Below are 27,134 nucleotides of genomic sequence, written 5' to 3'. Positions count from 1 at the left end.
CTCACACACACACACACAGTTCGATCACGCCCGCGCCTCTCTCTCTCTCTCTTTCTCTCTCTCTCACACACACACACAGTTCGATCGCACCCGCGCCTCTCTCTCGCGCACACACACACACACACACTCCAGCATTGCATTGCAATGACGTATTAGATTACAAAAGCAGCCATGACGATAACCACTCTCTACTTAGTCGCCCACCAAGGCTTAAGAGGGATTTGCCTCTATTGCCGTCTGAATGGGATAAGACTGGCCTTTGACGGACACGTATACCACAACCTTGAACTTAAGGGAGGGCTAAATCCTTTTACAGAGAGAATATATCAGTGGGGAAAAACAAACGGGTGCTTCCGAGCGGTCTCACCTCTTCTAGCGTGGTGTCTGACAACCCGTAACTGACCACGCCGAACTCGCCCTGCCGCTTGTCCAGCTCGTTCAGGAAGAGGGCAAGACTGCCGTCCTCAGAGGCCGCATGGGGCAAGTTGATGACCGCCTCTCTGCCAATGTCCTCCACCAGCTGAGCATCAGACACGTACTGCTGTGCGAGAGCCATTAGGGCAGCGGCATCTAAGACAGGGAGGTATCAGAGCCCTTAGATAATGCTGAGGCCTGGATTTAAAAAGCATGGCAACCCCAAGAATAGACACAACAGGGCAGCTTAGACAATATGTTAAGACGTGATGTAAACAACTCCTGTAAGGCCAAGCCGTACCCACCGAATCCATTCTCTTCACTGCCCAGTCCCGTGTCATCACTTAATGAGGATTCGCTGTCCTGAAACACAGAGAACTGGTGAAAACTATGCAGGAGAGAATTGTAGAACTCAGATTATTCAAAGTGGGGTTTCGTGAGGAAACTGCAGGGACTGTGAGAGCAAAGCCAGTGTGCGTCACTCACGCTCCACGCATGTACCGCTCACACACACACACACACACACACACACACACACACACACACACACACACACACACACACACACACACACACACACACACACACACACACACACACACACACACACACCAGTCAAACCAGGTCCGCTCAAATCCCACTCCGACATTACATTTCTCTGTGCTATACATCTTTATGTTTGCAATTCCTTTCTTGAATATACACTACCGGTCAAAAGTTTTAGATCGGTAAGATTATTAATGTTTTTAAAAGAAGTCTGCATTTATTTGATCAAAAATACAAAAAAAACCCAGTAATATTGTGTAATACTATTACAATTTAAAACAGCTTTTTCTATGTGAATATATAGTAAAGTGGAATTTAGTCCTGTGATCAAAGCTGTATTTTCAGCATCATTACTCCAGTCTTCAGTGTCACATGATCCTCCAGAAATCACTCTAATATGAGGATCTGATGATCAAGAAACATTTATGATTATTATCAGTGTTGAAAACAGTTTTTTTACATTTTTATTTCAGGATTCTTTAATGAATAGAAAGTAAAAAAAAACAGCATTTATCTGAAATAGAAAGCTTTTGTAACAATAAACACTACCCTTCAAAAGTTTGGGGTCAGTAAGAATTTTTATTTTATTTTTGGAGGGAAATAAATAAAAGAAATCAATACTTTTATTCATCAAGGATGAGTTAAATTGATCAAAAGTTACAGTAAAGACATTTATAATGTTACAAAAGATTCTATTTCAAATAAATGCTTTTCTTTTGAACTTTCTATTCATCAAAGAATCGTGATTTTCTTTTTTTATATATATAACTGTTTTCAACATTGATAAATTGTCATAATATTCAAGAATATTACTGTTTTTTTTTTTTTTTTATCAAATAAATGCAGCTTTGGTGAGCAGAAGAGACTTCTTTTAAAAACATTTAAAAATCTTACCGATCCAAACCTTTTGACCGGTAGTGTGTGTCTCAAATACAGTAGGCCTATAGATAACAGTTATGATATTTGTGGCTTCAAAGCAATATATTGTATAGTGGTATAAATAAACATGACGTGACTTGACTGGAGAGCCGAATTGTAGAGTTTAAGCAAACATTTCCACATCGCTGAGATCAGATGCTTTCTTTACTGCTGTTTTCTCATCCCTGTCATTTCTGTTGTGTTTATTTTATTATTGAGTGGAAAGCATGCAGCACATGAATATTAAATATTAATCTAAATGCCGCTCTCATCAGTGTGAGTGGTGTCAGGATGTTTACTAACAGTATACCGGTGTGAAGGTATTCCAAACTTCCTTTTACCCCTAAGCAAAGAACGAAAAGAAGTTCACTGTGAGTATATCACTAAATGAATCTTTGGTAACTCAGTTTCTCCACACTCCACTTCCTTTCAATTTCTTCTTAACTTTGCATTTACGTATAAAGCCCAGTTTATACTTCTGCGTCGACCTCCCGCCGTAGCTACGTCGTATGCTGTGTGTAGCGCGCGTACCCTTCGGCGTACCCTGACGTGCACCTCTCCAAAAATGTAACAACGCGTCAATTCTACGCGTCCCGCAAGCGCTGTGATTGGTCCGCTAGAACATGCTCCCTCTGCAGGCGTAATTGCGCATCAAGGCGGACAACAAAGCAGAAGTATAAACGAAAACCAACGCGTAGTCTATAGCGTAGAGGCTTCGGCGTAGGTCCGACGCAGAAGAATAAATCAGCCTTAAGGCTTGCAACTTTTAAACTACATAACCTTAGACCTATTGCCTAAAGGCCCTGACATACTTTGGTATACCCTGACATGCAAAATCAAAGAACAAACTGGTGTGATGTCATTTCGTACAAAATCAGGCCAAAACCAAGTTTGGAGGTTGTTTTCGGGAGTTTGAAACAGCGATGGATAGGTGTGCTCTGAGGCTACGCCATCATTGGCATGGAGATCTTCTCCGGTTCATTTCTTCTGTTCAGTCCGTCAAGGTCAGACGCCAGTAAGAACATACGTCCAAGGGGTTCAGCTGACAATAAAGCCTGGGAAGCCTTGATATAACTGATGTGCTTAAATCAAGGTGCTCGATAGGAACTGGAATATATGCCCTAACCCCATGAGCGTCGGAAGCAAAAAAAAATGTGGGTGGGTCATTCTCCAAATTTTGTTTTTTACTGGAGTAGATTAGGGGTGTTCCCGAAGCCAAATACCTATGCAATAATGAGTGAAGTGAATGAGTGAGAGTAAAAAAGAAACGACCGCAAATCCGTCTATGCGTGCATCTCTCAGAAACCACAGCTTGGCAAGAGTAATATCAACTCAAATAGGATATTGTATATTATTGTATGTATATTTAACTGATTTAAGCTTTGTTCAATATGCAGGCTACTCGAATGAATTGAATAAGCACAGCACGATCACAAATCAAACAGCGCGTTAATTGCCGTCTCGCGCGTCTCCGTCTCAGCAACCAGTTCTAATACCCTATAATCAACTAAGATTCATATACATTAATTACTACATGATGTGTCTATTTAAATGTTTCAAACTTCGTATGATGTCCCATGGGAACCTGAGACTCGCGCTTAGGAAATGACAGTTCTCCGTTACGGACGTGAGCGCTCTGGGAAAGCGGCACTAAAGATGCTTTAAAACTTTCACAGAGACATCAAACAGGAAGCACAAAGCCTTTCTTTAAAGTGAATTGTATTAATTGTATCTTAATTTTAATCAATGTTTCATCAACCAATTGCCTGGATTTAATAAATAAGAAGTAAATATAGCAGACAATAATCACGACACGGAGGCGCCGGCGCGTGAACTGGAGCTCGTCTCATAAATGAACCGAAACTCAGTGTATAAGGTAGCCTACTTTCCTCACAGACCTATAAAAATATATATATATATATAGAAACAGAACAATTCCAAACGAAAGAAAACAGACTGCTCTCTGCGTATGAAATGTGCATTTCTCTCTGGCGCGTTCACTACTGCAAAGATCGCAGTCAGCATCGTCAACTTCATCTTTGCAGCCGACACACACTAAAACACTTGTTTATTAATAAACAATTAAAATGTCTCCTTGCTATATTTGACATATTCATAATCATTACTTTTGCCGGTTCTTTGTGACAGCTTTTAGGGGCTTTATTGGCAGTGCCACCCTTACATGCTACTGAACGTGTCACGCCGCGTCACCACACCCCCAAAAGAATCGAGGTTTGTATCGAATTGTGCGTCAAAAATCGTGATACGAACCGAATCGTGGGTTTGGTGTATCGTTACACAGCCCTATCAAATATAGTAACGCATTTTTGGGCGGTAACGGCGTTATTAAAATGGGAATAGTAATCAATTAGATCACTGCAAGTGACTGAAAAGTGAGCAGACATATGCGCTGAATTAGAGACAGTAAAGGTGAGTGGGTCCAATATCATTGGTCTTAAAAAAGTGGGTGGGTCTTGTCCCACACATATACCATGGTTCCGACGCCCATGCCTAAGCCTCTTGGCTTCTGCTTCTGCTGTGGGACATCTCACCTTGCTTGCTGCAGCTGAAGGGAGTTTGGCGGTGCTGATGCTGCTCGGCGTCCTCTGCATCTCTCTCTTGACCAGCGTAAGGTAGTATCCCGTGCCAAGACGTGCCTTGAGGAAGAGTGGCGTTCCACAGCAGCACAGCTTTCCCTGGGAAATGATTGCAATGCGGTCACCGAGGAGATCAGCCTCGTCCATGTAATGTGTGGACAGAATGATGGTGCGGCCTGAAATTCAAAGGGTGTTAAGTCTGGTAGCTGACAGACCAGTAGATTTTATTCAGTCTTCAAAAGGCAAAGCGTTAAAAGACCTTCACGGTATTTGAGCAGAAGGTCCCAGATCCCGCGGCGGGAGTAGGGGTCCACACCAGCTGTGGGTTCATCCAACACCACAACCTTTGACCCACCTATGAAAGCGATTGCAACAGACAATTTCCTTTGCATGCCACCTGTCAAGAAAGACAAAATAAGCCCAAATAAATGGTAGAAGTCACAGTTTAGAGAACACCAAAACAGAAATTGAACAAGTGAATGGCTTTGAAATGAATATATTTGTCAACCTACCCGAGAGGTTTTTAGTCTGCTCATGTCGCTTGTGTTGTAACCCCACATCCTCCAGAAGTGAATCGATCTCTTTCTCCACCTCCTCCATGCTAATGCCCTTCATTCGACCATAGAACCACACATGCTCCTCCACGGTCAGGCTTCAGTGGCATACAAGAGAACACCAATAATGTTACAAATATTCAGTATAGAAAGTTTGAGCTTGTCTCATGTGGCAACACAAACGTTTAGCATTATGATAACAAAGAGAGTACTATGGTGGTACCATGTTGATATTATATTATATATAAAATAGTCAGTTAAAAATAATCAATTAACAAAAAAAAACAGTATAGGTATCAACTATAAAACAACAACAACAACAACCAAAAAACTCGTAGAATTAACAAAACACAAGTAAAATGATCACGGTGTCACTTTTTTATTGTTTCTTGTTGACTGGTGGCCTACATGTCAAAGAGGACGTTGTGCTGGGGACAGACTCCCAGAGTCCTGCGGATGATGTCCATGTCTGTGCGGATGTCCATTCCCTTCACGTATATCGTACCGGCGGTGGGAGGAAACAGTCCCGTTAGAATGGACCTGTGAGTCAACACATCATGAAGTATTGAATGAGCTGCAGTAATAAGCTAATCATTTAGTTAGAACATGATAAATATTTGTACAGATTCCTTTTTTAAGCTCTCACATGGTGGTTGTCTTGCCAGCTCCATTGTGACCCAGAAAAGAGGTTATCTGGCCCTCATAGAACTTCATGTTAAGGTGATTGACAGCAAGCTTGGACCCTTTTTTATAAATCTTTACTAAGTTCCTTATGGAAACTCCTAGAATCAGACTTGGCGGCTCAGCTTCAATCCGATCTGTAATAAACATTGTAATTAAGAAATATTGGTAACACTTTATTTTACAGTGTCATTGTTACATGTGTTACATGCAGTTGTGCATAATTACATGCAACTAACCCTAAACCAAACCTAGAGTATTCACCCAGATATGCTGTCCTAAAACAAATACTTAAAACGTCTGTATTACAAACGCAGTGCCACTTGTAGTTTGCTCTCACCATCGGTTTCCTCTCGAAGAGCTGCAGGGATGGGCAACCCCACCTCTAGTGGAACCCCACCCCAGTAATTCAGCTGGAAGATAAAATACCACGGCCTGGGGATCCCGTACTGCCCTGTGAAACATATACAGGTACTGACATTTTTTCACACACAATAAGTGTGTTTACATGCACAATCATATACTTGTCATATACTATGTTTAATCAGCCGAGAAGTTATAAAACAACTTCTGTTCGACATGTCTCAACACAGTCCCGTGTTATTATGATTGACCCACCCAAAAATCTGATAGATTTTTACCCCACTTTTGATTTTTAAACACCTTTACCATTGTTCTGGCAGTTCACTCAAAATCTGGCTGTGAAACGCCTCTTTTTCTTGCATTGTCTATTAATTTAATTTTACGTATTTTTTTAATAATGAGCTTTTTTTGATAAATATGAGACTTGATGTACACTAATGTTTAGATTTTATTCTGCAAGGATGCATTAAATTGCATTAAAAAGACTTTTATAATCTTAAAAAAGATTTCAAATAATATAATAATTGAAAATTCAATCATTACCATTTTAATCTGAGTAATATAAATAATTTCAAATAAATGCTATTCTTTTGTATTCATTAAAGAATTCTGCCGGGGGAAATATATATAACAGTATCCACAAAAATGGATCATGTGACACTGAGAGAGGAGCAATGGCTGCTACAAATTCAGCTTCGCCATCACAGGAATAAATTACACTTAATGTATTATCACAAGATTACTGTTTTACTGTATTTTTGATCAAATAAATGCAGCCTTAGTGAGCTTTTTCTTTCAAAAACATTAAACAATCTCACCAACCCAAAACTTAGCGTACATACTGTATAAACACTGATGAATCCACAAACTCATGTTAATGATCAAAGGAAGACACAGCTAGAAGGGCATGTATGTCATTTTTGCGTTTGCTCACAGAAAGATGCGTTACCTGGAAAAACAGCTTCGATGTACCAAGTGGCCAGTGCATAGATGACAGCATCCACATACAGCATCACAATGGAGGTGGTGAAGGTGTAGCCGTCTCCCTCCATGGGGCTGGATCTTAAGTTAAACCACTGGATCCCCACACCCTGCTCTTCATACTGAGAGAAATACTCACAGCCGAAACCAAAGGCCACCGGAGACAGGAAGCTCTGCAGGGAAACAAGTCAGACGTCTGTACGGCAAGGTTTGTGAGAAACAGACAGACGTTTAAGCTGTCATTTTCTAATAATCTTCTCCTTTGCAGCTTTCAAATCTCATTTTAGTACATATTATTAGTGTAACGGCAGCAGCTCTCACCGCTAAGATCCTGTGTGTGCTGGTCAGGTACTCTCGCCAGGCCACACACAGCACATACGGCAGGTAAAGGGTGAAGTAAACGAGTCCTCCACACGCGGCTGCCAGGTTAGCACGCGAGAAGAATGTGCTGATGAGGAAGCAAAGCATGATGGTGGCTGTAGCAAATGCAGTCAGGAAGAAGAAAACCACAGCCGGGTCACTGTAGGGTAAGATATCTCCCCACTGCAGGACACAGAAGAGAGAAGAGAGAAAATAAGCTTCAAAGGGGCGTCCTCAAAGAGCACTTTGGGCTCAGGAGAGCCGTCAGTGTGTTCACCTTCAGGGCGGCGATGAGGAGTCCGGCGCTGAACAGGAAGGGCAGGACACTGCTGACGAACCAGCTGAGCCACAGCATCCCAGAGCTCAGGCCCATGATCCGCATCGTCTCCTTCAGGCGAGCCTCTTTCTCATAGACCACGCCCTTTATGATCATAGCCACAGAATAGATCCACGCCAGTGTCATGAACAGAGGCAACGAACGATTCAGGACACGTATGAAACTAAAAAAGAGAACAAAGGTAATTGACAAGTTTCAAAAATTGAATGACACAATAGAGGGAATGCATTAACGTCACTTGCCCGCCGGAACACACTCCCTCAGCCGGCCTGAGTGGCAGAAGAGCGGCTGCGTGGCTGGAGATAACAGGGGAAACTGCGAAAACGCGAGTTAAACAAACTAAAAGTTGGACTCGATATAGTGTTCCTTACAACTTATCAAAGATCCAGTGATCATGGATATTGACATGCAGCAGGAATCGAGTTTCTTGACATTTATATGAGCCTGATTTCGACGCCGGGGAAATAGATAAAGCAAATTTGCCTGTAAACGTTTTATATAAATACAATATAGATAGGTCTAAATCCGAGTGATCACTTACATTAATGTTATACTGTATATCATCATATCGTCCAGCCCTAAAACTTAAGTATAGTTTTTTGTCAGTGTTTATTTAAAAACATCCACTTATGCAGAATATAGTCTGTTCTGTAGCTTTTTGCAGTCTGTAAAAATATACAGTACCTCAGATTTCTGGTCAAATCTAGTTGTACAGTCGATCGCAAAGCTCTTTCCCGTTTTAGATGTGTTGTGTGTGTTTTTCACGGCATTCACGCTGAAAACAAATGCTGCCGCTCAGTCTTTTTGCCACTTGTGGGCGTGAGCGCATTCACTCCGGCCGACGGTGACGTCATGCGCATGCCCTCTATATCAAGTAAAAAGTGATAGCATTTTTCCTTACAGCTTGAATACAAATACTACCATACCGTTGAGGCCAGCAAGAGTTTATAATGTTTTGAAAGAAGTCCTTATGCTCACCAAGGCTGTATTTTTTTAAAATAAAAAATACAGTAAAAACAACAATACTGTGAAATATTATTACAATTTAAAATAACTGTTTTCTATTTTAATATATTTTAAAATGTAATTTATTCCTGTGATGCAAAGCTGAATCTTCAGCTCCATTACTCCAGTGTCACATGATCCTTTATAAATCACTGTAATATGCTGATTTGATGCTCGAAAATAATGCCTTATTATTATCAATATTAAAAACAGTTGTGCTGCTTAATATTTTTGATACATTTTTTTAAGATTCTTTCATGAATAGAAAGTTGGAACAGCATTTGAAGTAGAGATTTTTTATAATTTTTCACTATAAATGACTATACTGTCACTTTTGATCAATTTAATGCACCCCTGCTGAATAAAGGTATTCATTTTCTTTATTTAAAAACTCTTTCTAGCCTCAAACTTTTGAATGGTAATGTACAGTTGATGATCTTAATTATTATATTCTATATTCTATTCAATATTACATTTTACAGCCTCAACCAATCTTGCTTTATATGTCATAAAAAGTTAATAATTGGTTAAGTTATTAACATGAATTATAAAAAGAATGTTTAATAATACACGAGTGATGGATTTAGAGTTACTGGTGTAGACTGTGGACTATCGTGCGGTGTGAAACTCACACGTCATCCACGAAGCAGGGGTAAGGCATCTGCTGCACGTATATGCCCGTGTTCGGCTCTTTGCCAGTGAGCAAATGTGTCACAGCTCTCTCAACTAAATCCTGTACGTAAATGAAACCGCCCCAGACATAGAGAAGGTCACTGAATGGTTCAGCAGCCGGGCCTGGATCCCAAAATCTGTCCAATAATAAAACATGATATCGGCTTTATTAAACAGTTGACCGTGGAAGCACTACATTACTACATTTCTCTGTAAACTTAAGTGTGTGTGGACATTTCAATATACTTGTCTTTGATCTTGTTTGTGCGGGTTACATCATCTATATCCATGCGGATCTTGTACTTGACGTGAGGAGGCAAAGAGGATGAGGAAGGGTCTGGGAGGAGGAAGACTATCCCGGCCCAGAACTGGCGGTCTTCCAGCAGTTCCAGGGCTCGTTCGACGAGCTCACCCTCCGTGGACAAACCCTCAAGTTTATTCAAAGAGAAGCACTGGAACAATACAGGGTATAGATAGACAACGATCAATGTTAATGCTGGGCACTCTCAAATGCAAGTTATTGGCAATATATGACAATAATAGCTATGAGTATAAATGGGCTGACCCAGCCTGGCTGGCTCTAAAGAATCTTAGATCCATTTATAAAGGGTCATAGGTAAAGTAGTAATCTTTATACATAGCAATTTTAATTCAATTAATAATTTTTCAACCTGAAGTCTACGTGCCATTTTTGTGACATCATTTTGTTGATACACACCTATATTAATTATTCATTAAAGTTGTCTATATAGTCCTTTTTCGAAGTGGAGTAACGTCTGGTTATTTATCACTGGACAATGTATGAGGCTGAGGTCAGCATTCAGTCATAATTCGTTGTAAGCCAAAATTCAATGCAAATTGAATCCACAAGCCATTAGACTCCTGAACAACACATGAAACACGAACTCCCTGTTATCCTCACTGATTGTTGCACAATGTATATTTGCAATTTGTTTTGTATATTATTTGTATATATATTTTTGTATATTTAGTTTGTGTATATACTATATTGTATATTTTTGTATAAGGGAGACTTGTCTGGTCTAAACCGTGGTGCTTTTACTGTGCACGTGACAATAAATCCTTTTATTGTAATAATAGCAAATAGTATGGATGGTGTAGGCAACTATTTGTATTGGATTTTTTAAGTTTGTGCCGTTTATCTGTTCTAACGTTCAGCTTCTGAGAATGTGATGAATTAGTGTGCAAGGATAAATATTAGTGCTGTCAAACGATTAAAATATTTAATCGCGATTAATCGGATTAATGTCATAGTCAACTCCCGATTAATCGCACATTTTTATCTATTCTAAATGTCTCTTGATTTCTTTTTGTCCCATTATTTTTTCTCATTTTAATGCTCTTATCAACATGGAAAAGTGGATCGGCTTGCTTTGTGCAAATGTTTTTTATTGAAAACAACACTGGCATATACTGTGTTCAATTTCACACTAACATTCTCACTTGGAGCAAATAATCTCTCACACAGTGTAACACTGTCCATCAATAAAAGGGTGAAAGACATACTGACGAGGTCCTGATATTGACGAGGGGGCGGAGAATTCGCATCAGTGTGTGTGTGTGTGTGTGTGTGTGTGTGTGTGTGTGTGCGTGTGCGTGTGTGTGTGTGCGTGTGTGTGTGTGTGTGTGTGCTTGGCCATCATCAAGTGGTGTTTCAGACTGGACGCGCTGCGATGATGATAGCTCAGTTCACAACGACAAAACACACAGATCACTTTGGTCTTGGAACCATTTGGCAACTTTTTAAAAGTGAACTTTCCATTCAGAATCTTATTGGCATCCAATTCGGCGTCTCGCGCTCGTCATCCACTCAAAACGTAACGTTAACCAACTATTTGGCCGGCTCGCAAGCCCAAACAAGTGTGTGCGTCGTGCCTGTTGTTTTGTTTCCAGTCTAGCTAGATCCGCTTGCGCTTTCAAAACGTCCTCGCGCGCGCAAGCCATTGAAATGAATGGGTTTCACAGCGTAGCGCCGCGTCCTGTTGCAAAAGCATGTGAAAAAAACTACAAAGTTTGCTAGGCCAAAAAGGCCGTTAATCGCGCGATAAAAAAATTAACGCTGTTAAAATGGGTTTGCGTTAACGCCGTTAATAACGCGTTTAACTGACAGCCCTAATAAATATACAAACCTAAAAAATTAATGGAATTGTGTGTTTCATATGGACTCTAAAATGGTCTCTTCCTCATAGACTTAACCTAATAGTAATTCTTTACTTTAATCAAAATAACTTGCAGCAACATCTCATCTTCTCGGATGACGTGTTTACTGGGACAAGGGTAGGAAAATGCATCACTTAACCATTCAATCAATTCCTAAATGGACAAAATCCCACCCTACATCTTTTCTTGTTCAAAAAGCCATTTCACTCGATGTACGTCACAATAGAGACGAAAAGACTATTAGAAGATGCGTTTCATGGACACATACAGCACACCCTTTCCACATCCATTACTAGTGTCCATGAACACATACCAAGCAGAACCAGGTTTACTGGTTTAACTGGTCGTAACATAAGCTGCAGATTAGCAGGCAAAGTACCTTAGTGAGTTCTGACAGAGTGCTGAAGGTGTTGTTCACATCCAGGTACAGGTCCAACCAGGTGGGCGGCGCTCCTTTCCTACGGGGTGTATCTGGGTCAGGCGTTGAGAGGAACCGGGAGATGCGAGAGGCCGTCCAAGATGTGTTTTCCAGACGTAGGTTCACAACTACCGCCACCTCAGGCCTTCTCAGAAGATCCTGCAGAAGCCGCACTTCCACACTGCTCTCCATGAAGCTTTTGATTCTGGGACCGACTTCCTGCCACGCCTCCTGCACATCATTCAGGATCTGGAAGTCCTGGAACGTTCTGTTTACCTGGAGGAACAAGAATGTCAGGATAGCATCATTGTATTTTTGAACAACAGACACACAGGAGGAGGGGCTGAGCGGAAAGGGGCGGTACCTGTGACATGACCGTACGGGTGACTGGTGTGTCTGGTGTGTATAGCAGCTTTCCAATGAACAGTGGTTTAATTCCTCGCCACACAATCCGTGAGAGAGGGTTCGACTCCAGACTTCTAATCAGGTTTTCACAGAACGGAGCTATAAGTAAAAAGAAAATCAGACAGGATTTGTTACTCTACAAAGCTTGATACGGTTTCAATGTCAAAATATTTTTTTTCAGAGTTAACCCTGATGCCTAGCCTGGGAAAACCCAGACAACATCCGGCAAATTTAGATTTGCTCTGAAAGTTAGTCTGGCAAAGAGCTCATTCAAGCCCATTTCCAATCCGCCGAAATCGAGGCACCAATCAGAAGCGTTGGGGCGGGCTTTACACAATGACGACAGCGCTGGGATTTTGAAGCAGATTTTGTAGCCTACATTACAAAGATGGATGCCGCCGTCGAACATCACTCGTTCCAATCAGCTATCGCGTCTGTTTTAAGCCATTTGAACGTTTCCTTTTAGTTAAAAACCGAGCAAAGAACAACACTCGGAGATGTGTCTCCGCCGCTCTGCATACGTCATCTCCTCCATCGCTCTGATTGGGTTTAGGTCTATCCGCGACGCCCGTTGGTGACGCCCCTCTGGAAATGATTTGTCTATGACGCTTTGCCAGACCATAACTCAGTTACGACTAAGAATGCTCTGGCTTTAACCAGGCTAGCTGATGCCCAAACTGGAATGTGAATCTTTGGGTAGACAGCGAATAAATTAGATTCATGATTCATAAGTTTCTAAATTCAATTAAAATTCCCTATTATTTCCAGGGTTTCTATTACTGTTTCCATTCCATTTACTGACCCTGAGTCAGTAAACCAATCCAAATATTTCAATATTATCTGATAAATTCAGTTTCTTCAAGGTCTCATATGCAAATAAATAAAATAAAAATCAGCTACATGCTAAGACCCCTTAAATGTTTTCTGCTTGCCCAAATAAACAATGTAAAACTGGTTTTCACTTAGGTTTTCACATAATAACAGCACTTTATTTCAGTAGCAGTGGCAACACAAGGAGTTGGCAGCTTTGTGTGTGTTTGACTCGAGAATATAGCGCTATTGTGAGAGAGCTGTCCGCTGCTCAATCGACATCCCGAGGAGAGATCGAACATGAGGTGCTCAGAAATCTGCTTAGAAAAGTGTCAATAAAGCTTACTGATGAAACGGAGAGTAAGCACAATCCAGTGAAAGCTGGTAAAGAGTGCAGCGTGTGTATGTGAGGGCACCAATGATGCCACACTGCATCTCAATTAACTCATTTAATGTTTATATACTTTAAAATATAGAATGCTACTTTACCGAATCACGTTTAATTCGATTTTTGGAATTTTAGATAAATTCTTGACCGAAACAAATGATTCACGATTCAACAATCCATGTTTCAGGATCGATGCGTATGCATGTAAATGAGTCAAAGGTCTTACTGGTGCTGTTGCTGTTGTCGAGGTCCGTCTCCTCTGACACATTTCTGCCCAGGAAAGATTTGATGTCCTGATCTTCATACCAGTTGAAGGAAGGGATTCTCTCTCCCCCTGGCTCTGTGTGTCCACACATGATTCTGGAGAAGGCACGGAAGCTCTCGCGTGGCAGTGCTACACGGTGCTCAGGTGTCAGGAGCCTCATCTCTGAATTCAGCTCTGAGAAACTGGACAGAGAAGAGATCTGAGGGAGAAGACAGAAACAGATGCATTGCTGTGATGTGAAAATCGACATCTAGCATATTTGCATTAAAATGTATAATTTAACCAACAAAACCAGTCAAATGTTTTATGATAATTACATCATTTGAAATAATTACGTTTTTCAATGTTTTTGAAAGAAGTCTTATACTTTATTTGATCAAAATTACAGTAGAAAAATTATACCAATTTAACCACTTAACATAAACGTTTTCTAGGGTTTTCTAATTTAATATATTTTAAAATGTAATTTATTCCTGTGATGCAACTTACTCAAGTCGTCAATGTCACATGATCCTTGAGAAATCGTTCAAATTTGGGGCTCAATTATTGGTGCTGAATTATTAATAATGGATATTATTATTATCAATACTGAAAATGTTGCTATTTTTGTGGAAACCGTGACAAAAACAAAAAACTTTTGAAAATAGTAATCCTAACTATAGAAAATAGTAACCCTAACTATTCCAACTTTTGATCTGTAGTGATTGTCATGCAGTTTCATGGAGAAAGGAAAAGGCAAGATTAATGTTTCATTAGTAATTATGAAACGTTGGCATTAATATATCTGAAACCGACTCACATCATCCATAACTGATGCTAGTTCCTGAGTTACAGAGGAAACAGACCGACTGATGAGCCGGAGATCCGCCGCGTTTGCCTGCAGTCTGTCTCTCTGAAAGGAATTAATATTTAGAAAAACAGTTTAAATATGAAACAGAGATTTCAGATGGCATTGAAACAAATATGCACATTAACATTTAGCATATATACAATTATCTTCCATGAAAACGGCCCAAAAATACTAATGACTTGACTAATAATGCTACTTTTGTCCAATCAAACCAAATTCTCTCTAGAATGAGAATGTCCCTCTTCCTGATACACCAATCAGTGATTCGGAGTGCATATAAAACCCCTTAAGTCACATGTTTCAGAAAACGAGGCTTCATTACATCGTATTGTTTCGCACCTTGGTATTTAAACATTTATACATTTTGATGGTTTGCTGCTAGAGGGCATTGATCTGGTGATCCCATGAACCACTATCCAATATATATCTAGTTCAATCATGAAACTCTAGATGGCACTGACCGGCCAAACTGTAAGCGTTCACATAATTTGCTACACAGCACAAGCTGATTGGCCTTTGCTGATTCTGCAGCCAATGAGCTTGCTTGCTCAACATTTAAATTGTGTGGTTCTCTTTCAAGCATACATTTCGGTGTCTCACTATGGGATACGCCCCTTCCGCGTATTCCTTAGCCCTATTACATTACTCCAATTGGGTGGCAGACAAGATGTTGTGTCTGGGAGTGGCTTCCCCACCCCTCAGTATAAGAGGAGCGACACAACGTCACTACGACATTCAAAAAACTCTTCTCGCTTCACACCAGAAGCCTACAAAATTTGGATAAATCATCAGCAAACTTCTGGAAGAACTACTGGCCACCACGCAATTTTTCTCCTGGCTCCTTCAATTTGCATTCTAGCTGATTGCAAGGATTATTCGGTGAGCACCGTAGACTATCCCGGCTAATGAGGGAGATTCTGTGCAACTTTGTTCATGCGGGAACAAAATTTCATGCAAGGACATGCCCAACTGGCGATCGAGAATCCCTGAGAACACTGCGCATGCTTCACTATGAAGAGCCCTCGTCCGCAGGCTAGCACACCAAGCTAGAGGATCCCTCATGTCACCTAGCCCCACTCTAGCCGCCACTCCGCACTCTGCCCAGAGACGAGGAAGAGGGGCAATCGCACTTTATTCTCTCTGAAGAAGAGGAAGATTTTGAGGACTTCCCTTCCCTTCCCCTGCGCACAACTCCTGCGGCAGGGTCCACGGAGGAGTCGAGAGGGGGCACCGTTCTCTCCGCTTCGCAGTATGGATCTGCAAGATGTGTGCAAACATGCTGCAGAAAAGCTAAATATCCCGAGGCCGGCCGTGGTAGCGGAAACCGCAGTCTCGCTACAAGGGTAACAGGCTGCCGATTTATTCCTGTATTATTAGAGCTCCTAGGTTGCGGTTACCTGTAAGGACAAACCATTTACTAGCACGATACCCGTGCAGGGAGGATCCGCTCTCGATGTGGAGGGGATGTAGCCTAGAAATCTACACGCACCCTAGCGGCAGCAACAATTATTTTGCAGCCAGTGTGGTCTAGCAACTCTCCGTTGGCTTTCGAAGTGGAAAAACCAAACTCTGGTCAGGCCAATCACATCGTGTATAGAGTTGGTGGGCGGGCTTGACATAATGACGGCAGAGTTGTGACGGTTCTGCGTGATTTCCATAGGGGATTTCCCTGCTACTTGAAAACAAAGAAGATGCTGCTGGCGAACAGCGTCTTTCGAATCGGCTTTGGCCTGGACTCTGGAGGACTTGGAGTTAAGAGAACGTCACTTAAGTCATTCTTAAAAAAGGAAGATGTGTTCGGAGTTTTGACGACCGGATAGGGCAAAAGTTTAATATATCAGCTAGCTCCGCCGGTGGGAAAACGCATGGGACTCACTCAGCCACAGCCGTTCGTTGCTCTGGTTGGTTGTAGCGCTGTCCTATTGCGTGCAGAGGGATATTGAAAGACAACCGTTTATCCCGGCCCTCGGATTGAGGCATGCCAATTGTGAGTTCCCAGACCTAACATCTTGATGTAGGTCTGGCTTGCCAGGCTGGAGGGGATGGAGAAGGAAGGACTTTTCCAAATGCTCCCCATAGAGCCATTAGTTTCCCGCACTTGCACCCAAAGTCACGGCGGCTGCAAATACGACGTTGCCATCGAACGCAGATCAATTCCAGTCAAGCATGACAGAATGCACTAATAAAGCAGTCGCTCTCTCTGTCAGGGCTCTGAACGCGATCTCCATCCTGACCGCATCCACCAAGCATCGTCAGAGATGCGCAGTTCAAGCCGTGGGCAAAGCCATGACCACAATGGTCATTCACGAGAGAGGACGATGGCTTACCTTGGCTAAGTTAAGCCAAATCTGACAGGGAAAAAGAACTCTAATTTATCAAGACTCATAAATTAGCCCATGTCCAGCCTTTGCTTGGGACGCAATTAAGCTTTGGTGTGCATGTTCAGGAAGTTCCAGTCACGGAAATAGTGAGCATTTTAGTTTGAAGGGAGTAAAGCCTGTGTTTAGGCTATTAAGGAGATTTAATTTTGCCAAAGAAAGCAAAGCAGCCTCCTTCAGTGTAATATGTTACCGTATCATGACTCTTAACACTGAGAAGCAGAATAATTGTAATGTGATGATCGGGTGGGAGTCGGGTGTGGATATTTAAATCAGAGCATCTCTCAGTGGATGTAAAGAAACTGCATCTTCAGAAACTTTGCTGTGGTGTTTTGAGCACTTCGAAGTGGTGAATAATTTTGCAAAACAATTGATTCGAAGTTCTGAAAAGCTTTGTTTCTCCCATCACTAAAGAAAATAAATGCAGACAGCATAAGCCCACTAACCGTGAGGATCTGGCTGAAGTCCAGCTGTGAGAGGAAGATCTGCTCTGCCTTCTGCATTACAGCCGAGGGCACAGAGCACAGCGCCCCCTGCAGCTCAGGGAGAGAGTCTCCTTCCTCCGTGCTGAGGTAAAGGCCCAGGAGTGAAGCATTGCAGACGATATCAGACAGACGCACTCCTCCACCTGCTAATGCAACCTTGTGGACACAAGAGGTAGAAAAACATGTTAATGTAGCAATTTACTATAAACATTTATGAAAGAATAGAATTGTATTGTGACGACAATGACATACATCCAAGAGTAATTGGATGTATTGATTATGGAAAATGAAAACATTTAGGGCAGGGACCTGATTCTGTTCATTGGTTGTTGATTGGACTTAAGTGGACTAAATGATTGGAAAAGTCCTGCGTACATCACCAGAGAAAAGTCTGTTGTTTCTCCAGAAGACATTATGAGATTTTTATTAAAAATTAAGAGATCAAAAAAACAAAAAAACTGATAAAATCCACAGCATACATTTAGAAAATAGATGGGACGAATTTTCATTTCATGCCGACTTTAAAGACCCACTCCGATTAAAATAATGTTTTTCTAGGTGTTAACATGTTCTTGTGGCATTTTTCTGATGTTAGAGGACATATCTTGAGAAAAATCAGCTCAAAGTTGTATTTCTGAGTATTTCTACATTCAAATGGCTGTGAATCAGTAGCAGACGCTAAAATGCTGGCTAAAATAGACTGGAGTTGTGACGTAGTAACTCCACTGGGCGTCTCCACACGCGACGTCTTGGAGTGAAATAATGATCGGTGATCGGTGATAACTTTGATTAACTTCGGATAATAATAATTAACTTGTATATAATACTATTGCCCCACCGGTATTGGGGATGTAAGCTAGTGGGAGAGACAGAGCTCTCAGCAACGGGCAGGGGGAGGGTCGTCTCCGTGCCAACGGCTCCGCCCACAACGCAGAGGCGAATTGTTAATGAGCAACTGCCGCTCTGCTGAAGCGAAGTCCCAGAAAACGGCACAGGTTTTGTGATTTTGGCTAAAAATGGCATAATCATAATTTAAAGACCACTGGGAATGTTTAAAAATAGCTCAAAATATGATCGGAGTGGGACTTTAAAGTCATGATGAAAGGGAAGTAGCGACTTTTTTTTTCATGTGACATGCATCCAAGTTAAACGGATTATCCCACCAAAAAATGTGTGTGTGTGTGTGTGTGTGTGTGGGGGGGGGGGGGCTGCTTGGTGCTATCTACTTGTTGATTGGATTTTGGTAGATGGAACGTGAGCTTGCAGTCAATTGTAGGAAAGGGGCGGAGTTTAAGCAGACTCAATTATTGACAATGACATCATCAAATAAATAAATAAATAAATCAGAGAGTCTGTCGTTTTACCAGATTGAGCTATGAAATCTGATTAATAATTATGTGATCAACATTTTTTGAAAAAATAAACCTAAGAAACGGATGAATTGTGATCCATAACATGCATTTAGAAAATAGATGGGTGTATTTTAATTTCATGCAGACCTTTAAACAAAAATCTGAAGAAAATGTAGAAATCTAGCTTAGGTAATTAAACTATTGGCTAGCTCTAACTAATGATGTAATTGGGCAGGGGGCGACATTGTGGTTGCAAATAGAAGCTGCTAGTTTTATTTGTAAGATTTTCTCTTTGTATCAGGACAATGAATATCTGTATAAAATAGAGGTTATCCAATCACATATTTCGGATAAAAACAAAAACAAATAAAAAACAATGCTTGCACTGTCAAGTTACATTCAGGTCATTAGGCCAGCTCAGAATCAGGGTTTCCAGAGGAGGATTATCAGTGGAGAAACTGGTTCTGTCTTACCACTTGTAGGTTCAGTCGTGCCCTCAGTAACTGATCGACAGATGCCGAGGAGAGGCTGGTGTTCGTCCGCAGGAAGGAGGAGAAGCTTTCATTGGCTCTGAGATACTCTCCAACTGGAAGATCTGCAAAGATCAAAGTCCAGTGGGCTTATATTAAAAAGTTGAATTTTGTTAATAATACATTAAAGGGGTGGTATAATGCCCTTTTCACAAGACGTAAAATAAATCTTTGATGTCCCCAGAGTGTGTATGTGAAGTTTTAGCTCAAAAAACCCCACAGAAATTTGTATATAGCATGTTAAAGTTGTCACTTTTTGAGGGTTAGCAAAAACGCACCGTTTTGTGTCTGTTCCTTTAAATGCAAATGCGCTGCAGCTCCTGACACAGTGGGCGGAGCTTCAAGAGTGTGTGTGTTAGCAGCTCCGATTACCTCACGCAGACACACGCTAAAATGTCAGAAACTGTTCTGCCTTTTATGTTTAAACCGGAGTCAGACAAAGATGGAGAGACTAAGAAGAAGTGACAACATGTAGAATGCAACAGGACATCTCTGAATGGTTAGTTGATGAATTTATGTAGCTGATGTGTAGTTAACTATCTTCAATTAGCATATTCTGTCAGGATAATCTATAAATCGCTTGTAGGAACTGTTGTGAGATGCACACAGAGTGACTACAACAGCTCTTCCTCTTCTCAGCATGGACTGCGTGTTCCCGAGGCCGGGTTTATGTAAATGTTATGGTTAGTGATGTCACTAACCCGGGAGGAAGCTCGTGTAGTTCCTACCAGCCGTTTGTTGTAGTCCTTAAAAAACAATTTCTTTAAAAGTAAATATCTCCCTTTGCTTTGGACTTTGAGTGTTGTAACTTTGCAGATGTTGTTTATGCTCAAACAGCAACATTACACACTAACTACAGTTAGAAAAGTGAAATCATAATCAACCCCCCCTTTAAGGAAAAGGGTTTAACCTACTGGCCACATTTTGTCAGGATTTGCATTGTATGTGCAAGGCGCAGAATTGCTGTTCTCATTTAAAAAAGAGGATTATGGGAGTTTTTTAAAGCAAAAACAACAGCCTTATTTCCTCTCAGCGGGATCTGCCAGAGGAGCGTTCTCAGTTTGGTATCTGAGACATTGCTGCGAGTCACACGTAAGATTACTGGGGTCTTTAAACAAGTCTACATTTTCTCTCCATTTCATATGTCTTTGAGAAACAACTGGGATATTGAACATCTTCTACAATGAGACCAGCATGTCGTACTTGGCCAGGCATCTGGTCTCTCCCCGAGTCTCTGGATTGCCTGCGACAGGTCCTGCAGGCCGGAGAGGCCCGTCCGGTTACCACTGATGGTCAGGACAGTCCTGATATCCACCAGAAGTCGAGAGAGTCTGAAAACGAGAGAATAAACCTGCATTAATGACCAAACCCAAAGAAAAGAAAAATCATGATAGAGTCTGAGATCCTGTAGAGAAAAGCATCTCACATGGAGTTGTCGAAGTTGCTCACTCGCCCGGGTGTTTCTCCTGGAGTGGGGTGATGATAACAGGGATTGTTGACATTGCAGACGATGCCCTGAACCCATGCCAGTGTGCCCGCTGAAGGAAGGGGCTTGTTGGGAAAGTGACCTGAAGTGGGGAAAAAGATCTGAATTTAATGTGAAACATTCAAAACATAAAGACATTTAAATGAACTGAAATAAACTTTTACATAAAAAATAAAGTATATCTTCTAATGATGTACACTTAGGCGCTACTTGCATTTAAAATCATGAGATGCATGGCAGGGGAATAAACATATGTAAGACAAAAAACTAGACACGTTTGTATAAGAGTGCTCCATGTTTAGAATGCTGTCATTCACAAGATGCAGAACAGACGTCCACCTGGTGCACAATTACATAGAAAAACAACGGAAAAGCAGCACAACAGAATACACAAATATGTTCTTTGTAAAAGGCCTCCTACCGTCATGTGTACTGTACACTCAGGTGAGATGATTTTAATATTCTCAAACTTTTGTTTTTGTGTGATGCTGCATCCACATCACTAGCCTTCAGTATTCAGTTTAATAAAGTCATTATAAAGTTTAAAGTTGGTAATTGTAATCCTATTTTTTTTTTTGCGACTTCTCGGCTGAGAAAATAATTAGAGTAGGACTTGGTTTTGTCCACTAGGAATTGATTGGTCATCGTATCATTGCTAATTGCTATGATCGTTTCCTGGTTGCTGGAGGGAAAGAGCTAGCCTGGTTAAAACCAGAGCATTCCCAGTTGTAGCTGAGTTATGGTCTGGCAAAGCGTCATAGACAAATCATTTCGGCGGATTGGAAATGGGCTTGAATGAGCTCTTTGCCAGACTAACTTTCAGAGCAAATCTAAATTTGCCGGAAGTTGTCTGGGTTTTCCCAGGCTAGGAAGTATCCTTAGTTTAAACATGCTCATCTGAATAGCCTTTATATACAGTAGTTCTGTTGTGTTTGTTTTATGTTTGTTCTGAGAATAGACATGACTGTTTTCCTCACTGGAATTCCTCCACAACTTGCAATATTCATAAACAACATTCGGAGCAATGTTAAATAAATAAATAAATAAATAAATAAATAAATAAGCCCTATAAAATCTACCCTTATTAGAGAAATGTGCAACATTCATTTCATTTAATTAAAAAATTCATCACGTCATTGGGACTAAATTTTCTTCAGATGAGCCGTCAGAAAGGTCATGCTTATAAGCACTGCCACAGGGCTCAACAATGTCCTGATTTTCAGTGTAGCTAATCAGCTTTGCTTCCCTGCCGAACAGGAGGGCAACTCTCGCTCACGGCCCGTCACTTACACTGGCTCTGTTTATATGGCGGGTGTGATTGCCGGACAGCAATGAGGATGAAGAAGAGGAAGAGCGGCCACAGAAGTTCAATTATCATTTGGACCTGTAAGGAAAGATAAAGAGACAAAAAATATCATGTTTAATGGCATTCCTCCCTCTATGGCACCTGTGGAGTGTTTGACAGAGAGTGAGTGTTGGGCTGGAGGACTAAAGACCCTCACCTTGTTTCTCCAGCGGTACGTGAAGTTTTTCCACAGCAGCAGATAGAGCTGCGTTCCTATGGCCATGACGGACGGCACAGAACTACGCAACCATGCTAACAGAGAAAACCTACAACAACAAAAATGGTTCTATTATTCCTCCATGCAAACACAATGACGCATACTTGGCTTAACTTTACACTCGAAGCCTTTCAATTCAGTAAGAGTCTTCTTCAATGCAAGACAAAAGGAGATGATATGAAGATTTTCACTCCATACAATTAAAGTTAATGGTGACTGTCAATCTCAAAAAACACCATTGTAAAAGCATCATAACAATATTCCAAGTCTTCTGAATCAAAATGCTAGTTTTACTATGAAAATGTTTAATTGTAGCTCTCAAATCTCATTGTTTGATTTGAATATGCACATTATTCAAATTGGAGCTTCTTGGTTACAACAAAATGTTAATTTGGGTGTGAACAAACCCCTTTAAGTGAATGGATGAGTTGTTGAAAGTTAAAAAGACATGATCTCTTCAGCTTTGACTGTAAATTCCTTTTCTTGAAATCCTCATTATACTAATTGGCTTAACAGAGCCAAGACAAATAAATCTCCTCTAAAATGGGAACAGAAAAATACAGCTTGTGTAAGACAAAGATCATGTGTAATGACGGAAATTATTACGGGCTGCTTTTGTTTGAACAAAACATTAAAAAATTGTCAACACTGCTGATTTCAAAATCAAATCCCTAAATATCTGACGTAACAGAACTAAAGATTGTTTATTGAAACTGACATAATTATCTTCACACTCTTTATACACTAAACAAAATATTTTTTAAATAGGCCTATTTAAAAAATAAGGCCTGATAAGAGCAGTATATTCTAAATATTTTCATTATAAATAATGTAGTTCGTTCTCCCTGGTATTCTATAATGCAAGATATACTTTAGGATACAATAATTTGTCATTAATATTTAATGAACCGTTCATTGCAGGTTCGAATCATTCGCAGTACCGTAGCTTTAACTTTCGCTATTGACGTCTAGAAACAACACATTATTCACGGGTAGAAAGCGGTTACCTTTCGTTTTATCCAAAACTTCATTTGCCTCATGAATTCAGCAGTTCTGCTGCAGTCCTTCTGCAGTCCGTGGCTGTGCGCGTGGCCGTGCGCGCCGCCGGTGTTACGAGATCACTGTGAGGAAGAGCCAGCATGGGCGGGGCTTCCATTCAAAACATTGAAACCACATTGAGCTTGTAGCCAATCGAGAGCGCTACATTCAGGATATGTAGCCAATCATTTGCTGTGTGTCATTTAGTACCCGCCCATTTAGACTTTACATAAGCCCTGCGCAATTTCCGGCAACCGTACAGTGAGCCTGTCCGGAAATGTAATTATTGTTATATTTTTATATATCTTATAATTTTGCGTATATCCTGTGAGGATTGTCGATATCTTAAATATCTATAAATATTGAAAATAAGATTTAATTTAATAGTAGTTAACTACATCAGTTAACATGGACTAAGAATGAGCAATTCTTCTACAGCATTTATTAATCTCAGTTAATTTCAACATTTACTAAATACACCATGAACAAACAATGGACAGTTGGATTTTTATTAACCAATGTTAACAAAGATTAATAAATACTGAAACAAATGATTGTTAGTTAATACATTAACTAATGTTAACAAATGAGACTAAAGTCAAGTGTTACCAAAATATAAGATATACCTTAGAACGGTACTATACCTTTATTTCTCTTTAAACAATTAAACACACAAATCAAGAAAGAATGTCTTTATGTATCTTTAATAAACATCAATACAGCAGTTATTAAAATATACTTCTCTATATAGCTAAAAACAACCCTGGCATCATCAAGGTCCATTCATGTTTACGGCACCGAGTCTTGAGCTCTGTAAAGAGCACGTAAACCCTTAAAACCACTGAACATCTGATCCGTGATGAGATATTGCAGAAGCGCTGGAAGCTTGAGATGGAAGGCTCAAGATTATTCAAGATTAGTTTTAAACGTGTGGATTCTAATGCATAGTCCTTCAAAAACAAGGCTTGTCTTCAGGCACATTGGCTTAGCAGCAAGAGCAACAACACATGTACACATAATAACCAGCAGTTAAAACAGCTTTTAAAACACAGGTCCATGATCTTTGTAACGTTCTACACGGTTCAGCTTTAAAGGACAGAGAATAAGTCCTCTACACTGTCCAGTGGTGAGTCTGCATGTGACGAGTAACCCGAGGGGTGCGCTCCTACAGGAACACAGGCTGATCTAGGCCGGTCAGGAGACGGTACGTCGATGTTGGCATCGTCTTCAGATGAATCTGTTACAAATTACATCAAAGTTTATTACTAATGAAAATGTATCCCGTCTATTTTGTAAATGCAAGTTAAGCTCTTATTGTGAACGATTCCCCCACGTAATCATAAAGTCATAACTGGATCTTCTGGGTGAAACTGTCTGGTGTTGCAGAACTTTAGTCAGCTAAAGCCCACATCTCAAAATCTAATCAATAACAGATCCATTCAACCAAGTTCACGCCCTACATTTATTTTTCGTTAGACTTGGATGTACGTCACAACCATTTAATTGTGAAAAAGTAAATTGCAAAAAAATAATTATTAAAAAAAAAGCTATACTGGAGAATGTTTTTGACTCAATGTTTGTTTTATGAACAGCAATAAAACACAGTAAACCAGATCCAAACCACATCCAGATTTGAAATCCGATTTAAGGCCGATGTTTTGGAGTGTGTTGAAGTCTGAATGATCAGATCCCAAGTATTTGATTTCATTCTTGCTGTAGTAAGAAGTGTGAATATTGTTTAAAGTCCTCCTACCTCTCCCACAGCACTGGACAGCACGTGGATGATCTTCTCGTGAGGCGTAGCAACGACACTCTGTCCATTGATCTCGATGATTCGATGACCGACTCGAATGCCGCCGCGCTCAGCTATTCCTCCTCGCATTAAACTGCAAATCTGTTAACAGAAACACAATGTCAGATACTCAACACAGCTTCATAGTGGTTGTAAACAGTCGCTTACAATCCCGTCCTCCACGCTGAAGCCCAGCTGGTACTTGGGGTCCGGACGCTTAATGATCGCCATTGTGACCGGTGGACAGTGAACGATGCTGAGCTTTATCATCGACAGGTTCTTTAAATCCTGGCGAGAAAGAAGAATCAATATTTTGGCACGAGATGCTGAGTGTTTTAACTGTTGTGGAATGCTTCATATCCGGCTGGCGTTACCCGTATGACACTTTGGCAGGTGGCGATGGGGAGGCCCACCAGACTGGTGCCGTTCACGGCCATGATGCGGTCCCCGATGCTCAGCGCGCCGGACCGCTCCGCAGGGCCGCCGTGGAGAAGGTTGGCCACCACCACTGTCGGCAAGATGGAGCCCCAGCCAGACTCCACCACTGCAACGCCTAATATCTCTCCGGCCTTTTTTGATATGCATACCTACAAATAAAAAGAGGGGAATGGGTTTTATTCATGCCATCTAGCTATGTGTGGGCAATACGACCAGAATCTTTCATTACGATATGAGTCATTTTATTTCATGATAACGATACATCCCGTTTAAAAAATAAAATGAAATTTCATAATTTTTGTCACCAATTTCTAGTGATGGGGACGAGACCCCCTATGCCGAGTCCGAGTCGAGACCGAGTCTTTGAAGGGTCGAGTCCGAGTCGAGATTTTGTCTCGACATGTCAGTTTTGATATTCATGATTTAATATCACCCCAGTTAATAATCAACAGCTAGGCCTACAACCTAAGCTTGATTGGGAATTGTTTAGAGGAGCAGTCTTAATATGGACTATGCTTTTACTATCATTAAAAAATCCCTACCACATGCATGCATCATCTTCTGCCTATTTTTCTAAAATGCTTCAACAGTGCTGCTCTGTCATCAACATGTTAAGCCCACCCTGACTTTTTTAATCATAGTTAGGACATGCAGAGCAAATCAAAATTTTCTAGTGGCATGTCTAATTTAGTAGGCTTAGCTACTTTATAACATTTTCCAATATTTCCCAAATTTAAATATTTTGACAATACACTCGAATTCAAAAAATAAATAAAACTTGATTCCCCCATAACACACAAACATTACATAAACACAATTGCTCTGTGTAATGCAGTTAATGACAATACTGACTCTTTTACACCCCCCTCCCCTCCCACAAACACACACACCCAAAATGTATATCACACTACGTCACACTGCTGTTAACAACTATGTTCTATGTATAGTTGTAGTCTCCCTCCCCCCATATGTTATATGAACATTAAAAAAAAAAATGCGTTGGAAAAAAAATCTCGATGACTCGGTCTGAAATTACGAGTCCTCCTCCCACTGTGGTCCGAGTCCGAGTCAAGACCGAGTCTTTGAAGGAACGAGTCCGAGACGAGTCCGAGAAAGCAGAAATTGGTCTCGAGACCGGACTCGGGTACTACATCACTACCAATTTCAATACCCCCCCCAAAAAAACTAATACCAGCCTAACTAACATAAGTAAAAAAATTTTTTTTTAAACATACAGGGATCAACATCCCATCATCAACAACATCCCGAATTTGACGCTCTATTTTTTGTGCGTTTGGTGTGACCGCATAATGAACAGGCTGCGATGT

At 40.8% G+C, this 27,134-nt stretch overlaps 2 protein-coding genes across 2 annotated transcripts in view; both read right to left on the bottom strand.

Moving 5' to 3' along the window:
* Positions 1-23,603, bottom strand: part of abca7 (ATP-binding cassette, sub-family A (ABC1), member 7) — a 44,616-nt gene extending 21,013 nt beyond the window's left edge. The window contains exons 1-24 of the mRNA XM_056232849.1: positions 23,480-23,603; positions 22,479-22,587; positions 22,267-22,360; positions 20,917-21,058; positions 20,694-20,821; positions 19,434-19,555; positions 17,570-17,764; positions 14,695-14,787; positions 13,857-14,094; positions 12,392-12,531; positions 11,989-12,303; positions 9,675-9,880; positions 9,389-9,565; positions 7,692-7,914; positions 7,376-7,597; positions 7,023-7,227; positions 6,051-6,164; positions 5,676-5,847; positions 5,438-5,569; positions 4,988-5,127; positions 4,735-4,872; positions 4,431-4,651; positions 720-777; positions 368-570 (exon numbers count right to left, since the gene is read on the bottom strand). Of these exons, the coding sequence (XP_056088824.1) occupies positions 368-570; positions 720-777; positions 4,431-4,651; positions 4,735-4,872; positions 4,988-5,127; positions 5,438-5,569; positions 5,676-5,847; positions 6,051-6,164; positions 7,023-7,227; positions 7,376-7,597; positions 7,692-7,914; positions 9,389-9,565; positions 9,675-9,880; positions 11,989-12,303; positions 12,392-12,531; positions 13,857-14,094; positions 14,695-14,787; positions 17,570-17,764; positions 19,434-19,555; positions 20,694-20,821; positions 20,917-21,058; positions 22,267-22,360; positions 22,479-22,544 (3,744 nt within the window). The 5' untranslated portion in view covers positions 22,545-22,587; positions 23,480-23,603. The remainder of the gene's footprint in view (positions 1-367; positions 571-719; positions 778-4,430; positions 4,652-4,734; positions 4,873-4,987; positions 5,128-5,437; positions 5,570-5,675; positions 5,848-6,050; positions 6,165-7,022; positions 7,228-7,375; positions 7,598-7,691; positions 7,915-9,388; positions 9,566-9,674; positions 9,881-11,988; positions 12,304-12,391; positions 12,532-13,856; positions 14,095-14,694; positions 14,788-17,569; positions 17,765-19,433; positions 19,556-20,693; positions 20,822-20,916; positions 21,059-22,266; positions 22,361-22,478; positions 22,588-23,479) is intronic.
* A 1,124-nt stretch (positions 23,604-24,727) lies between these two features.
* The window catches only part of si:ch73-40i7.5 (amyloid-beta A4 precursor protein-binding family A member 3), a gene marked incomplete at its 5' end in the record, with an annotated part of 10,160 nt that continues 7,753 nt past the window's right edge, over positions 24,728-27,134 (bottom strand). Inside the window, 4 exons of the mRNA XM_056232852.1 lie at positions 24,728-24,813; positions 25,330-25,470; positions 25,537-25,656; positions 25,743-25,955. Coding sequence (XP_056088827.1) covers positions 24,742-24,813; positions 25,330-25,470; positions 25,537-25,656; positions 25,743-25,955 — 546 coding nt within the window. The remainder of the gene's footprint in view (positions 24,814-25,329; positions 25,471-25,536; positions 25,657-25,742; positions 25,956-27,134) is intronic.

This window comes from Rhinichthys klamathensis, unplaced genomic scaffold (assembly GCF_029890125.1).
Source record: "Rhinichthys klamathensis goyatoka isolate OS25496 unplaced genomic scaffold, OSU_Roscu_1.1 h1tg000357l_1, whole genome shotgun sequence".
In the NCBI taxonomy this organism is placed as follows: Eukaryota; Metazoa; Chordata; class Actinopteri; order Cypriniformes; family Leuciscidae; genus Rhinichthys; species Rhinichthys klamathensis.
Note: the sequence above shows the minus strand (reverse complement) of the source record. Positions and strands in the feature narration are given on the sequence as shown.